Consider the following 16,297-nt stretch of genomic DNA (forward strand, 5'->3'; position numbering starts at 1 on the left):
CTCTACTCTCTGCAACCCCTCCACTCTCTGCTTCCCCTCTGCTCTCAGCAACCCCTCCACTCTCAGCTACCCCTCCACTCTCAGCAACACCTCTGCTATAAGCGACCACTAGACTCTCAGCTACCCCTCCACTCTCAGCGACATCTCTACTCTCTGCAACCCCTCCACTCTCAGCAACCCTTCCACTCTCAGCTACCCTTCAACTCTCAGCTACCCCTCCACTCTCAGCAACCCCTCCGCTCTCAGCTACCCCTCCACTCTCAGCTAGCCCTCCGCTCTCAGCAACTCCTCCACTCTCAGCTACCCCTCCACTCTCAGCTACCCCTCCACTCTCAGCAACACCTCTGCTATAAGCGACCCCTCCACTCTCAGCTACCCTTCCACTCTCAGCTACCCCTCCACTCTCAACAACCCCTCCACTCTCAGCAACCCCTCCACTCTCAGCTACCCCTCCACTCCCAGCTACCCCTCCACTCTCAGCTACCCCTCCACTCTCAGCAACCCCTCCACTCTCAGCAGCCCATCTACTATAAGCGACCACTAGACTCTCAGCTACCTCTCCACTCTCAGCGAACTCTCTGCTCTCTGCAACCCCTCCACTCTCAGCTACCCATCCACTCTCAGCAACCCCTCTACTATAAGCGACCCCTCCACTCTCAGCAACCCCTCTACTATAAGCGACCCCTCCACTCTCAGCAACCCCTCTAATATAAGCGACCCCTCCTCTCTCAGCTACCCCTCCTCTCTCAGCTACCCATCCACTCTCAGCAACCCCTCTACTATAAGCGACCCCTCCACTCTCAGCAACCCCTCTACTATAAGCGACCCCTCCACTCTCAGCAACCCCTCTAATATAAGGGACCCCTCCTCTCTCAGCTACCCCTCCAGTCTCAGCTACCCCTCCAGTCTCAGCGACATTTTTGCTTTCTGCAACCCCTCCACTCTCAGTGACACCTCCACTATAAGCAATCCCTTCACTCTTAGCGACACCCTACTCTCAGTTCCCCCCCCCCCCCCCCCACCGACTATCACCTTCATCCTCACATTTAGCTGCATCTCCATTCTCACTAACACCCTCATCTTCCATACACCACCACCATAAACTATACTTACACCCTAACCTGTACCCTTAGCCACACCCTCTTTCTCAGCTACGCCGTCACCCTTATCTACACCGTCACCCTCATCTACACCTTCATCTTCATCGACACTTCCACCCTCATCCTCAGCTACACATCACCCTTAGTCACACCCTCTTTCTCAGCTATACCGTCACCCTCATCTACACCCTCATCTTCATCGACACCTTCACCCTCACCCTCAGCCTCAGCTACATGTACACCTAACCCTCAGCTATATCCTCACTGTCATCGTCACCCTCACCCTTATCTGCAGCTTCAATCTCACCCTCATCGACACCCTCACCCTATATACTACATATAATAGTGATCCAGTGAATGTTTCACACTGCAAATATAACATTAGGTCTTGTCTTGTCATGTCTTTATCATTAAAGGAGTCTTACCCTCAACACAGACTGCACCACCTCGGCGTCTCTCCACACAGCGAGTGTTCGAAGTACAGTTCACACAGGAGCACGCACCTGCTGAAAACTAAAACAAAACATAGTAGAACCACTCTATAGTGCAATGTTCCTTTCTTTAAGTGTGTGATGTTAAGGAAGACAATGTTTGTGAAGAACGGGTTTACCACCATAACTCATTATGCTCATTAACTAATTCCTGACTGTTACGTAGGGGTAATTGAATGTATGGGTACGTGTTTGAAAGGATAAGTGTATGTAGAGGTACTTGTATGTAGAGGTACTTGTATGCAGAGGTACTTGTATGGAGGAGTGAGTGAGTAAGTATGGTTTTACGCCACTTTTAGCAATACTCCAGCAACATCACGGCGGGGGACACCAGAAATGGGCTTCACACACTGTACCCATGTCTGGAATCGAACCCTGGTCTTCGGCGTGACGAGCGAACGCTTTAACCTTTAGGCTACCCGACCACTCTTGTATGGAGGAGTACAAGTTTGTAGGAGTACATGTATATGTGGGTAGGTGCATGTACGGGCACTTGGCTGTAGGTACTTAAATGTATGGTACATTTATCACTTACTCTAAGAGGATATTTAAAATTAATATGAACATGTTGTCTCACTGTTGATAGAATTTGAGATCTTCACAATCACTGGGTGTGACCATGTAGACAGAATCTCGTTAGGGTTTGTGATTTTTACATTTGCCCAATGACCATGGTGAGTATTGTTGGGGATACCAAAGGTGGATTAGAGGAAATTGGTTGTGAGTGCTTATACCATGTGGATAGGATATCTTTAGGATTTTAATCCTTTCTTTCTCTGTGGGTAATCCTTTCACGTTGATGGAAGGAGTTCACTCAACCGGGTCTTGAGAATGCTTATGCGCAAGGCTCGGGGTCGCGAAAAGATCAGTGGAGGTGTTGATGGTGGCTGGACATGCAGCATACAGCATTTCCAGTGTAGACTGGCACCTCGTCTTTGTTTCACTCGGTATTTAAAACCTTGACCATTCACAGGTGCATTTGTCTTTTTACAATGAAGTTGTTCAGCGTTCCCAGTATTTACATACTATCTCACTGATTACTTGTTAACTGGGCATGAATAAAATTTGATATTCATTTTATTATAGTTAATCAAATTGTAAATAAAACTTTAATCAAACTGAGCTACGCTCTACACTCCAAAAATGGCCGCCCTCATGTTCTTATGTTTGGCAGCAACTATGCTCGTGGATTTCAGAGATAGACATGATGTTTTACCTTGATGTTATTACAATAAGCGAAAATGTCTTTAAGGTAACAGTTTGTTTAATATTACAAGAATAAGCATGTTAAAAATATATCAACGTCTTCTTTCATTGAACACAATATTTGAACTGTATTGTCGCAAATAATCTAGTAACTTAAACATGTATGTATCATTTTCATATGCCACGGTCTATGGCCAGAGAAGCAAATAAAGTAGTGCCTTTTGACCTCTATTATCCCTGCTGACGCTATCATAATGTTCTATTTTCAGTCTGCCACACCAAGCGTGAATAAGTGTTATGCATGTGTTGATAAACCATCCTGACGCATATACATTTTTGTAGATATGAAACTTTCTAGTTAATTAGCACACATAATGGGCACACATACATAACAAAACCCCGTGACCAATGAATTAGTGACTTGATATGCAACAAGAAAGATTCTTGTCTATTTCCAGGCCATCCTGATCATCGTTTACTCCTACTACATGCATGGTTAGAGGCAAGATGAAAGGCCCCGCCCAGCATTTATTAGACAACAAACAGGGTTGTAAGTTTCGCTTTGAACCACCATCCCCACCCTGTTGGTAGGGGTTTTGTAATCGGTGCGCACATAACTGTGTCTAGTTTACCGCGGGGGTTGATGCGGTGTCAGTGTTGAATGGTTGTGTGATAGTTGTACAAATATTCGTTGTATATCGTATATTTTTGTTACTAACTATCTCTATTTGCCTTTTTACCATTTATTCATTATGTGCTATCAATAATTTATTTATGGATACCAAAGAATGAATTTATATCACAAATTCGATTTGACTTTTATCATGAAATGTTTATTAATATAGCAAATCGGTTTTTAGATATCAATAACTGAATTTGTTGTCAAATAATTACTATTTATTTATTATGTGACATCAATAATTCATTTATGGACACCAAAGAATGAATTTATATCACTAATTTAGCAAATCGGTGTTTAGATATCAATAACTGAATGTATTATCACATAATAACTATTTATTCATTATGTGATATTAATAGTTCATTTATGGATACCAAAGAATGAATTTATATCACAAATTTGACATGAATTTTATCATGAAAAGTTTATAAATATAGCAAATCGGTTTTCAGATATCAATAACTGAATTTATTTAAGAATTGACCTTCACTTTGTGTGAGTTCATTGGAGTATGAACCTTCATAGGGTGAGGGCCAAACTGTATGAACGTCGGAGCTTGCGACAGTTTGGCCCTCACTCTATGAAGGTTCATACTCCGATGAACTCACACAAAGTGAAAGTCAATTCTTATAATTTTTTTATCACAACTTCTTACCTCAAATGATGTAGGCCAAGATCTAAACACAATTTTATTTAGTACGTGTGACTTCATGTTTACACTGACAGCCATACAACAACCAGCTATATCGCGGAGTAAAATAGTTCCTCATAAAGAGAGGTGACATGGGAGTATGGATGCACAACTTGCTCTTCATAAACATCTTACCCATCACATGTGTTAAAATAATAACACCATTAGATGAAAAAGGTCTGTAAAGAACTACCTCAGTAAGACAGTCACAAAGACAGCGCGTCGTAATACCTTAACATCAAGTACAAAACGTCAAAATGGCCGACGTGACGGGAGGATTTCTGAAGTTGTTAATGAACCTGTGGCGGTTACATGTGTTAGTCATCATTGATCAACAGACCGATTATTGAAAGGTGATTAAGATGCGTCAAACAGACACCAAGGTAAATTCGTAGATTGCTGGAGACGGTCACTGTCAGCCTAGACACAGATCGAGTCGATACTGACGATAGTTTGGATGTGCATTTTTTCGTTTGTTCATTCAGATGGGCCGTAGCGAGGATATTCGTAAACAATCATGCAGTCAAGCTCTCTTACGTTGCTCAATGTATACTGAAAAGCTGAGACCAAGATAAAAGGTTTTATATGGTCAGAAATAATGCTTATGTATGTTTTCGGGCTAGGGAAATCCCAGGGGTTTCCCCAGGAATGTGGATGTAGTCCGTCAGTGTTTACGTTATTTCAAGAACACGGTCTCGTGAAAAACGTGTGAACGTCAAATTGTGTTTGTTCATACACTTTTGAACGTCAATTTCGCGGTCATGTGACCGACCTCTCGTCCAATGGAAAAGCCGTATATCGTGTAAACTTCAAATTAAAAAATTATTATCAAATAATTTTTATCATCTAAAAAATCCAATATGGTATTGTATCTATAGCCTTCGTCTCCGTGAACCTTCTGCCCATTTTTTAATAATTCGTGAAGATAAGTACAGTATCGTTAGATTTACATATATAGTCATATTCAGATGATGTTTCTACATGTAAGTAAGGGCAAGTTTCTTCCTTTTGTTTTATCATTTTTCCTCCTGGCTCTGAATGTGGAACACAGGCTCCAGGGTTACATATGTATCATTGTATTCTAATGCGATTTGAATATTATTATTTACTATCGTACTTACTTCATGTTTTAATTTGACATGTCACCACAAATTACAAATATTGCTTGTAAGCTCAACACAATTGAGAAATACTAGATATGACTAGTAAACCATCAATGTACGTTGAAACAATATATATTGTAAATCGTAAGTAGAAGAAATAATGACAGTAGCGCACGGATTTTATTCAACAAGCCCGTGAAAACAACACTCAATGTGTACCTCTCCTGGCGGCCATCTGATACACAACCCCGCGCTCACGTCTACAGGTCTCTTCCTATGGTACGGTAATTAGTAGAACCCTCTCCCCAACGTGTATCCTCCATGATATAACCTACTCTCATTAATTAAATGCTGCCCTTTCCCAGCGTCATGGGTATGGAGCTGAGACAAAGAAACCGCAGGCGGACGGGTGCCCCTCGAAAGACCAATGGGGTGCACACGGGTTGCGTAACGCGTTGGCCGTGCGTGCAAGGGGAATGAACTTCTAGGCAGTAGTGTACTTGTATGTAGGGATACCTGAATATAGTTGTACGTGTACATGCAGGTACTTGTATGTAGGGAAACTTGAATGTAGTTATATGTAAAAGTAGAGGTACTTGTATGTAGGGGTACTTGAATGTAGTTATACGTGTAAGTAGAGATGCTTGTATGTAGGAGTACTTGAGTGTAAACATACGTGTAGGTAGAGGTATTTGTATGTAGGGGTACTTATATGTAGTTATACGTGTAAGTAGAGGTGTTTGTATGTAGGGGTACGTGAATGTAGTTATACGTGTAAGTAGAGGTACTAGTATGTAGGAATACTTGAATGTAGTTATACGTGTAAGCAGAGGTTCTTGTATGTAGGGATACTTGAATGTAGTTATACGTGTAAGTAGAGGTACTAGTATGTAGGGATACTTGAATGTAGTTATACGTGTAAGTAGAGGTACTTGTATGTAGGGGTACTTGAATGTAGTTACACGTGTAAGTAGAGGTACTTGTATGTAGGGATACTTGAATGTAGTTATACGTGTAAGTAGAGGTACTTGTATGTAGGGATACTTGAATGTAGTTATACGTGTAAGTAGAGGTACTTGTATGTAGGAGTACTTGAGTGTAATCATACGTGTAGGTAGAGGTATTTGTATGTAGGGGTACTTGGATGTAGTTATACGTGTAAGTAGAGGTACTTGTATGTAGGAATACTTGAATGTAGTTATACGTGTAAGTAGAGGTACTAGTATGTAGGAATACTTGGATGTAGTTATACGTGTAAGTAGAGGTACTTGTATGTAGGAATACTTGAATGTAGTTATACGTGTAAGCAGAGGTTCTTGTATGTAGGGATACTTGAATGTAGTTATACGTGTAAGTAGAGGTACTAGTATGTAGGGATACTTGAATGTAGTTATACGTGTAAGTAGAGGTACTTGTATGTAGGGGTACGTGAATGTAGTTACACGTGTAAGTAGAGGTACTTGTATGTAGGGATACTTGAATGTAGTTATACGTGTAAGTATAGGTTCTTGTATGTAGGAATACTTGAATGTAGTTATACGTGTTACGAGAGGTTCTTGTATGTAGGAATACTTGAATGTAGTTATACGTGTAAGCAGAGGTTCTTGTATGTAGGGATACTTGAATGTAGTTATACGTGTAAGTAGAGGTACTAGTATGTAGGGATACTTGAATGTAGTTATACGTGTAAGTAGAGGTACTTGTATGTAGGGGTACTTGAATGTAGTTACACGTGTAAGTAGAGGTACTTGTATGTAGGGATACTTGAATGTAGTTATACGTGTAAGTAGAGGTACTTGTATGTAGGGATACTTGAATGTAGTTATACGTGTAAGTAGAGGTTCTTGTATGTAGGGGTACTTGAATGTAGTTACACGTGTAAGTAGAGGTACTTGTATGTAGGGATACTTGTATGTAGGGGTATTTATATGTAAGGGCACCTGTATGTACGGGTACCTGTATGTAAGGGCACGTGTATGTAGGGGTACTTGTATGTAAGGGCACTTGTATGTACGGTTACTTGTATGTAAGGGCACGTGTATGTAGGGGTACTTGTATGTAGGGGCACGTGTATGTAGGGGTACTTGTATGTAGGGGCACGTGTATGTACGGGTACTTGTATGTAGGGGCACCTATATGTACGGGTTCTTGAATGTAGGGGCACGTGTATGTAGGGGCACCTGTATGTAGGGGTACATGTATGTACGGGTACTTGTATATAAGGGTACTTGTATGAAGGGCCAAGTGTATGTAGGGGTACTTGTATGTAGGGGTACTTGTATGTAGGGGTACTTCTATGTACGGGTACTTGTATGTAGGGGTACTTGCATGTAGAGGTACTTGTATGTAGAGGTACTTGTATGTAGGGGTACTTGTATGTAGAGGTACTTGTATGTAGAGGTACTTGTATGTAAGGGTACTTCTATGTACGGGTACTTGTATGTATGGGTACTTGTAGGTAGGGGTACATGTATGTAGGGATACTTGTATGTATGGGTACTTGTATGTAGGGTCCCATGTATGTAGGGCTACTTGTATTAAGGGGCACATGTATGTGGGGTACTTGTATGTAGAGGTACTTGAATATGATAAGATATGATGGGAAAAGCTATGATATTGCTAATGTGTTGTGTGATATGACATGTTGAAATGTGATATAATATAGGTGTGATATATGGTTCGATGGTATGTATGGTATGTTATGATATGATAATGGTATATGATCTTATAATAATGATACAATATGATATGATGTTATAGAATATGTTGTATGATATAACAATGTGTGATATGGTAAAATAGAAATTATGAAATTACAGGGCATGGTATTGTACTGTATGTGTGAAATTATGTGACTGTGTTGAGATGCGATGTGGAATGACGTGAGGTGATTTGGTGAGATATGTACATGAATTGTATAAAATTGTATATTCTTCAAATTGTACTATAGGCCTGTGGCCTCTTCAGTATGTGAAATAAAGATTGATTGAGAGGGGTACATGTATGTGGGGTACTTGTATGTAGGTGTACTTGTATGTGGGGTACTTGTATGTAGGGGTACTTGTATGTTGGGGCACGTGTATGTACGGGTACTTGTATGTAGGGGTACTTGTATGTAGGGGCACGTGTATGTACGGGTATTTGTATGTTGGGGTATTTGTATGTAGGGGTACTTGTATGTGGGGTACATGTATGTACGGTTACTTGTATGTAGGGGTACTCTTGTGTAGGTACTTGAATATACAGGCACTTGTAAGTAGGTGTAGTTGTATGTTTGGGTAATTGTATGTAGCGGTACTTGTAATTGAGGTGCTTTTCTTTAGGGGTAATTTTTATACATATGGCAACAGACAATTCGAAACAGTCCTTTTACTCACACACGTGTAATGTACACTGTTTACATGTTTTGGCTTAGACCAGGCTCCACGTGGTGATCAAATCAAGTCCTTATCCTTTTCAAGTCCTTACTAGATGATAGATTAAAATGATCTAATGCGATTGTTTTGATGAGAGGGGACAGTGTAATATTCCTTATTATTTTAAAGAATTAATGTAAATTATCAAGTGACAAAACCCTTCGCATATCAAACAGAAATATCTGCTTAAATGAACATGTGTTTATGAATAACTTTCAAATAGTAAAGATACCAGATGTTAGCGAAAAGGTTAGTGTATCCCGCTCCATCGATGGCACTTGGCACAAACACATGCAGAGGCAAGTCAAATCTTCATGTGAAACAACACGTGGACATATGGTACAAGTCAAAATAGGGAATTGTGTAGAACACCATTTGTGTTCCCGATGAGTCAAACGTGGTAATGTCCTTCACATGTAATCCATAAAACTCTTTGAAAGTTTTACTGGGGCCTTAAATGTTGTAACCTTGATCAAACAACTTCATCAAAGCATTTACTACTTTCACAACATCGACAACGTGTACATGCCTCCACATTTGTGTTATGCGTTTACTCTCTGTGCCCTGAAATTCCTCATATGAGGACACTTCTACATTTGTCTTTTTAATATGGCCAGGGGTAAAACTTGAAAAATAGACTTACTTGGTTTTTCATCTTTGGGTAAATAACTGACCCCTCTTTCATTTTCCCATTCTTTACATCCTCATGAGACAGATGGCACGCCAGTCTGTCAATGTCATATGAAAAACTTTTGCATGAGCCTCTTTGGAGACATTTGAGGTTACAAAGCTTGATTCCAATTCCATACACTACTTCCTCGTCTGCCCACTGTCCATGGGGGAGACATATGTGAATGAGCAGCAGAAACAGAAGGGCCATCTTCACGACTATTCCAGGTTTCAAGACAAAGTAGTTTGCAGTTTGGGACTCTTTGAACGACTCTACTCAGTTGGAGCACAACAGAGATAAACTACTTTCACTGAAGATATCATATGAACTGGTTGGCTTAGTAAAAACAATATGTGCTTAATGGGCACTCATGATATTTATACTGACTGTGTTAATGTTTCATTTAAAACACAACTCTGCAAAAAACACAAGTTGACATATATAATCACTGGAACATATATAAATATATAAAGTACTAAAAATTATGGCAAGATATAGCTCGTTTCACCTACGTAGGTGTGCATAATGGATGAAGTGTATTTCCAGTTTTTATTTTAATTGATCTTTACTTATTCCTAATATCCCTATCTTTAAATTCATCTAATGTGGCGTTCATCTTACAAATTGGCAGAAGGTCGATATCTGGAGCTTCTTTTGCAACCAACCGCATTTTATAATAGGGCAGATCAACAGAAGAATGCATTGCCATTAATCCTACAACTTGTTAACGTTTGTTCGTATTGCAAGGGACGAATGGGGTATGCTTGGTTAGCAATCTAGGATATAATTGACACAGATAACTAGTAATGTACATAATGGGTGGAGTGAAAATGAGCAGAATGTGGCCTCCCATTGCATCACTGTTTCAAATTGTTAACATCTTCAGACTCCTTTGTAATGTCACGGGTGAGCTGCAGTATACTCTGTGTCGGGGTTAAACACGTTGACAGTGAGTGAGTGAGTATGGTTTTATGCTGCTTTTAGCAATATTCCAGCAATATCACGGTGGGGGACACCAGAAATAGGCTTCACTAATTGTACCCTTGTCGGGAACGGCGTGACGAGCAAACCACTAGGCTACCTGACTGCACATTGACAGGCCATTTAAATACATTTTGGAAATGAAGCCAGACGGCGGTGGCTCATTGAGCGATCTGGCATATTTGACCTCCGGGTTCTGTTTGTCTTCAGGTGACTGTCTTGGGCGGATCCAGTCTGACTTTGTATTGATACAGACACTGTTGTTTCTTCTGATAATGAATCAGTATTCAATGTTGAATCTAGTTCACGATTTCTGGTTGTAGAAGGAGTTGGTGGAGGGTCCCTCAAAATCATCCCATTCAAATTCAATTGAAGGAATATGTAGCAATGTTAAAGATGTTATCCGTTTCTGGTCCTGTTTGTTGCTAGAATGTGTTGTCATGTTTTTACAGATCGCCGCCACATTGCTGCAGTGAGTGAGTGAGTGGGTTGGGTTTAACGTATTTTTAACATTATTCCAGTTATATCACGGCCTGTCAGCTTAATGTGGGAGGAAAGCCCGAAGTGATGCAGGTCTCGGACGTTTACCACTTCGGTGAATTCAACGAGCACGGGCATGGTGCTGACAACACTAGAATCATAATCAGGGCGAACTGGGATTCGAACCCACAATGATAGATTTCTCTGCCCAGCAAATCGCGGCGCCTTAGACGACTTGGCCACCCATGCCCCCTCATATGGCTGTAATATTGCCGACTGCTGCGTTAAACAACAGACAAACAAACAACATATTACCTAGAAGGATAGAGAGACTTGGCCACCCGTGCCCCCTCATATGGCTGTAATATTGCCGACTGCTGCGTTAAACAACAAACAAACAAAGAACATATTAACTAGAAGAATAGAGAGACTTGTAGAATAACGTTCAATGACCTCAGTGCTGATGTAACAACTGAAGCAGTATGACGTCATAGTGCTTCATTGACGAGAAAGTATCATCCATGACGTCAAAAATGGATTATATCACATCATCTCAACAACAGACTGCATCAGTGGGGAGGCTCTGTGGGGATGACAGTTTTTACTTGTATCTTCTTTTCCTAAAATGTCAGTGAGTAACATAGACTAAATTACACAGAACGGAAAATTGATGATCTGTCTCTGATATGAAGAAATGCATAGCTTCGTGTTCATCATGTCTCTAAATACTATTATGTGCTCGAATGTAGAATCGGCATGTTGTCTCCTTTCTTATAATGGATCTTGGAGAAAGCTGAGCACTTTATGGAAAGACTGCAGCTTGAGAGAACAGTGTTGGTCTAATCATGAGATACGAATGTTGTAATCAAAAGGCATCCTGATACAAACGACTTTTTTCAAAGCTGAAGTTAAATAATGTGTGAAATAAGTGAATAATAAATAAATTAACGTATTTGTCCCTTTTGTTACTAAACGCTGTATGCTTAAATACATTGGGGTAGACTGCAGTATCTGGGTCCCCACTTCGGAACGAACGTTTTTATGTGTTTACGGAAGTTGTCGGAGAAAAACGTTCCACGCATGCGCACTTCGTTATTTACGGTCGAAGCGAGAGGAAAATAGGCCGCCATTTTTTGTACCCCACCGAACGCTGTGGAATGTTTTAGGTGAAAAAAGGGGGGTAAAGTGGTTCGGATTTGCTCAAATAAATTGCACAACGATAAGTTCATTCATGAATGCATATTATGAATATTCATAGAATGTTTCATTACTCACTCAATCAAAGAGATCCGCTGACGCGTCGAAATCGATTATTTCTCTTCATCAAACAGTTCTGCCGAACCATCCAATTCATTTACATTTTCTTTTTCTCTGATATCAGGTGCCCGCACTGGACTATAAACACGGCTGATGAACTTAAGAAACTGAATAAAAGGATCAACTGAACAACTTAAATATTTTTTTCTGATAATGTACTCAACAAAATAACTATCATACAGTCCTTTATTCGTTCCGTTCATAGGCAAAGATGCCTTCACCGCTCTCCAAGTTGACTCTATTTTATTTGTACATGCCCCTGTTTCTGAATTTACAAATTCTACACTGTGGTTAACTTTTTTTATGTATGTACCCCATCCCCTCCAAAGATTCCAAACAGTCATAAGCTTTCCAACAGTCTGAATGAATGATTGATCCCGGTTTAATAAATCTTTTAATAACTGGGATCAACGTTTCGCAATCTCTTTTCTCAACAGCAGTGATGAACATCTTGCTAGAATTCTTTTTCAATCCCTCCAAACACCCAGACACCATCCACTCTCCCCGCCCCCCCCCCCCACCCCCCAACCCACCCCCTGTGAAACTTTCTTTTCCCAAATTTAGATTCATCAATTTCTACTTCTACCCCAGGTCCCCCAATAGCCTCATTCTCTCCTTCCAAAACTTCCAAACAAACCTCTCTGCAAATATTGTACCAATCAACCAAAGTGTGATCAGAACCAAGTTTCAACTGAACTTTAACAAAATCTTCTCTAGACCTGTAAACCCAATAAAATGTAATTTTCAAAATGTCAGGAATGGACAAATTAGAATTATAAAACCAGGAAGAACGCTTCACAGAAATCTTGTGATGACACCTCTTGCTGCTACACCTCCACACATACCCCTCACTCCTACTGCTGTCCCTCCTCCTGCTTATCACACCATTCTCACACTTACAGCAAGGCCCTCCAAACTGTCCTATCACGCCTGCACCTCCAACCAGTCCAAAAGTCTCCCCTTATCCCTGCACAATTCATACAAATCGTCATACACAATCCTACTGTCAGACATTCTTGAAAAGTAATTGAGCAAAGTGACAAAAATAGAAGACTTACCAGCCGTGCAATATACTACGAGCGTAGTGGTGTTCGTAGTGTCCAAGGGCGTATGTTTCGGCCCTCGGATGGTATCTCAGGGTGATGACGGAAGACAAAACTCAGGGGTGAAGTTTAGACGACAGCAGCCATATTTATTGTTGAGGGTTGAAATGAGTCGAAAGTGTACATGTTGATAATAACGTGACAGAACGCACACCGGAACCGAGTGGCCAATCTTCCCGGGTGGGAGAACCGTTCTGTCACTTACCTTCTGGCTGTTCTCTAGGCTGTCTCGCTGACTGACCATGTCAGTCGGGTTTTGCAGAGCGAGGTATTACATAACGTTTGGCAAGGTCATTGTCCCACGTGTATGTATATACGTAAGATCCGGCGACGTTAGGAGGTGTTAATTAAAATTTATAGATAGCGCTGGAGATTAAGGGTCCTGCCCGGAGGGACTTATGATAAGAGGGGAACGCCGAATGTTTGCTGAATATATTAAACAGACAAAGGGCATAGAATTTCGGTGCACTTGGAAACATATTGAACCAGTTAGGTATTTAGATAAATGAAATGTACAATAAAAGTATTGAAATGGTTTGCACTATTCTCAATAAAAGTATTGAAATGGTTTGCACTATAACAGTAGTAACGAGTCCATATAAGGAATGTCACATGATCAGACACGTGATGTCTTACGTCATTTATGTCCCGCCCACAAACAACACGAAGTCGACACCACGAGAATACGGCTTTACTTTCTATCGTAAAAATCTCGTCCCCCTTAGGGGCGGAGGTTTAGACCACACTTTTCACGTCCTGCTCATTTTTGGGGTCTTTTTTGCACAAAAATGCCTCCTAACGGATTTCGGCGCGCTAGCGCGTGCGCGCTTATATATACGCGAAGCTGTCGAAGGCAGCGGTTTTCTTACGGAAACACACGAAGTGGGGACCCACATACTGCAGTTGACCCAATACATTGCAGCCATATAAAGGCATGGTGTGGCCCTGAAATATGTGTATGTGAAACCCGCATCAACCAGAAAATGTTTGGAATTCTCTCATCAATCCTTCTAAGGTCCTCAGATCTTGACGAATACATACAGAATGTGAGTGAAAGATCGAATTCAAATGATACTGATGAAAGGAGCAAAGTTATTGAAACCAAATATAAGTTTACAGAGGTAGTCTGCAAATGTGTATCACCTTTGTTGAGTGGTTCCGGAATGTTTGTCACCCAATAGTTGTAAAAATGGACTTGTCTATCATCAGTGAACGAGTTAATGTGTGAGTGTACCATTAATTGAACCAGTCAGTCGGTCAGATAGACAGTTAACGAGTGACTGATCTAGCAAGCGAGTATGTGAGCTAGTGAGCCATCCAGTGAGTTAGTGAAACAGCCAGTGAGTCCAATAGCAAGTTCCAGAGGCAGTCAGTCGGTCAGATAGACAGTTAACGAGTGACTGATCTAGCAAGCGAGTATGTGAGCTAGTGAGCCATCCAGTGAGTGAGTGAAGTTCCAGAGGCAGTCAGGGAAGGAGTGAGTGAGTGAGTGAGTGAGTGATCGGCTCAGCTAGCAGTCCCTGAGTGAGACAATCAGTTAGTGAGTGATGGACTGAGCCCTTCAGTCTCTGTGTTATGAAGAAGACTACAGGATTCATTAAATGTTGTAACAACACCTCGTGCATAGAATGAAGTCCCAAATGGTCCAAATGTATGAAAAAGTCAAGATCTTTCTCTGGGCAGGAAACATGATTGACCTGATATATATGATTTCTGTGTCCATTTGGACCACTATCACGTTCAACTGGCTGTCACTTATATACAAACGGTATCTATAGACCAAATACACTTGCAATGAACTACTAAAACAATGTGCTACACTGACTTGTTCACTTTGTTATGGCCCATAGTTGAAAGTTAGTCAGGCTGCTAACTTTTTTACCAGCCTTCGTTCTTCTAAAGGGCAACTATACACACGTTAGCACCACTGATAGTAACTTGCCAGTTCTAATACACAGATAACCAGGTCTAACTTTAGCTGCCGAACAGTTCGGGAGTTTCTCCTACAGAATGTATACTATTAAGCTTCTATACTATAGGTGCAAACGTAGGCTACCGGATGTGTGTTTTAACAAACTTTATAATGATACCACGGATTAGCATTGTACCTTACAGTAAAAAGACCTTCACAATAAGGTGCAGCCTTTGCACGTACAGAATATGTATATATGCGTCATGTTACAATGATAAAGTTTGTTCTGTTATTTGTACATTTGTTTTAAATCAGTACTCATACTTTCCTTTCAGACCTACAAGAAAATATACAAAGGAGCGGAAGAATGTCGACAGAGAATCAATGAAATACTCAATTCTTCAACATAACGATACAAGTGAGTGAGTGAGTGATTGAGTGAGCGGGTCAGCTAGCAGTCCCTGAGGGAGACAATCAGTTAGTGAGTGATGAACTGATATACACCGCCCAATCAGTCCTTGTACATCAAGCTACATATGTCCAATAATAAATCAAACATGATTTTTTTAACAAGAGCGGGTAAAAATGAAAATTTTCCTTACCCTTAATATTAACTTGTCTGTTTTGTGGAGGTTTTGGTGGTGTAGTGTATCTTATTATCTGAATAAAACTAAAAACATTTTCGCTCATCGGCACACACAACTTGTGCAACGTAAACCCTCTTTTAGCAATCTTACACCCTTTTGTAATAATTGTCATATGTATCTTTCATCAAATTGGAGAAGTTATCTGTACCCAGATACCTCGGAAATGATGTTGATAGGTGTTTATTTTATAAATAAGTTTTAAATGCTTTAACCTGCGTTCGATTTGATGCTACAGCAGCTTATCTACAAAATGCAGACGAAATGTACAGATCATATAACCCCAAAATTGAAATGTTGTTTCTTAAGGAGTCCATTGTTGTAAGATGTACTTTATTATCTGCTCAATTTAATCAAATCAGATAAAGACAATATTCAAGGGCGTGAGGGCCAATTTTCGTTTTTGGAGTAAATGGGCAGCTCTTTTGAAACAATTTGCAGGGACCAAATCTTTTGAAAACTTTTGGAAACATTGAAAGGGTTACATTGGCTATCCAACTA

The 16,297-nt window shown here is 40.6% G+C and overlaps 1 protein-coding gene and 1 pseudogene across 1 annotated transcript; both read right to left on the reverse strand.

Moving 5' to 3' along the window:
* Positions 1 to 199: 199 nt before the first annotated feature.
* LOC139472694 (uncharacterized PE-PGRS family protein PE_PGRS46-like) lies at positions 200 to 9,569 on the reverse strand. Its single transcript, XM_071255151.1, has 3 exons — positions 9,476 to 9,569; positions 1,122 to 1,229; positions 200 to 927 (listed from the first exon to the last, which is right to left on the reverse strand). The coding sequence occupies exons 1-3, from the start codon at positions 9,567 to 9,569 to the stop codon at positions 200 to 202; spliced, it is 930 nt and encodes a 309-aa protein (XP_071111252.1).
* A 2,561-nt stretch (positions 9,570 to 12,130) lies between these two features.
* LOC139472695 (uncharacterized) lies at positions 12,131 to 13,151 on the reverse strand (annotated as a pseudogene).
* Positions 13,152 to 16,297: the final 3,146 nt, after the last annotated feature.

Source organism: Haliotis cracherodii, unplaced genomic scaffold, assembly GCF_022045235.1.
Source record: "Haliotis cracherodii isolate W230 unplaced genomic scaffold, xgHalCrac1.p SCAF_25, whole genome shotgun sequence".
Lineage (NCBI taxonomy): Eukaryota > Metazoa > Mollusca > Gastropoda > Lepetellida > Haliotidae > Haliotis > Haliotis cracherodii.

Excerpts from the sequence above, each read along its gene's own strand:
- LOC139472694 (XM_071255151.1), bottom strand. The coding sequence starts at position 9,569 with ATGGCCCTTCTGTTTCTGCTGCTCATTCACATATGTCTCCCCCATGGA. Across the intron at positions 1,230-9,475 it reads TGGAATTGGAATCAAGCTTT|CTGAGGATGAGGGTGGAAGT; the intron begins GTAACCTCAAAT and ends GGTGATGTGTAG. Across the intron at positions 928-1,121 it reads GGGTGTGGCTAAGGGTACAG|AAAGCAAAAATGTCGCTGAG; the intron begins GTTAGGGTGTAA and ends GAGGGGTTGCAG.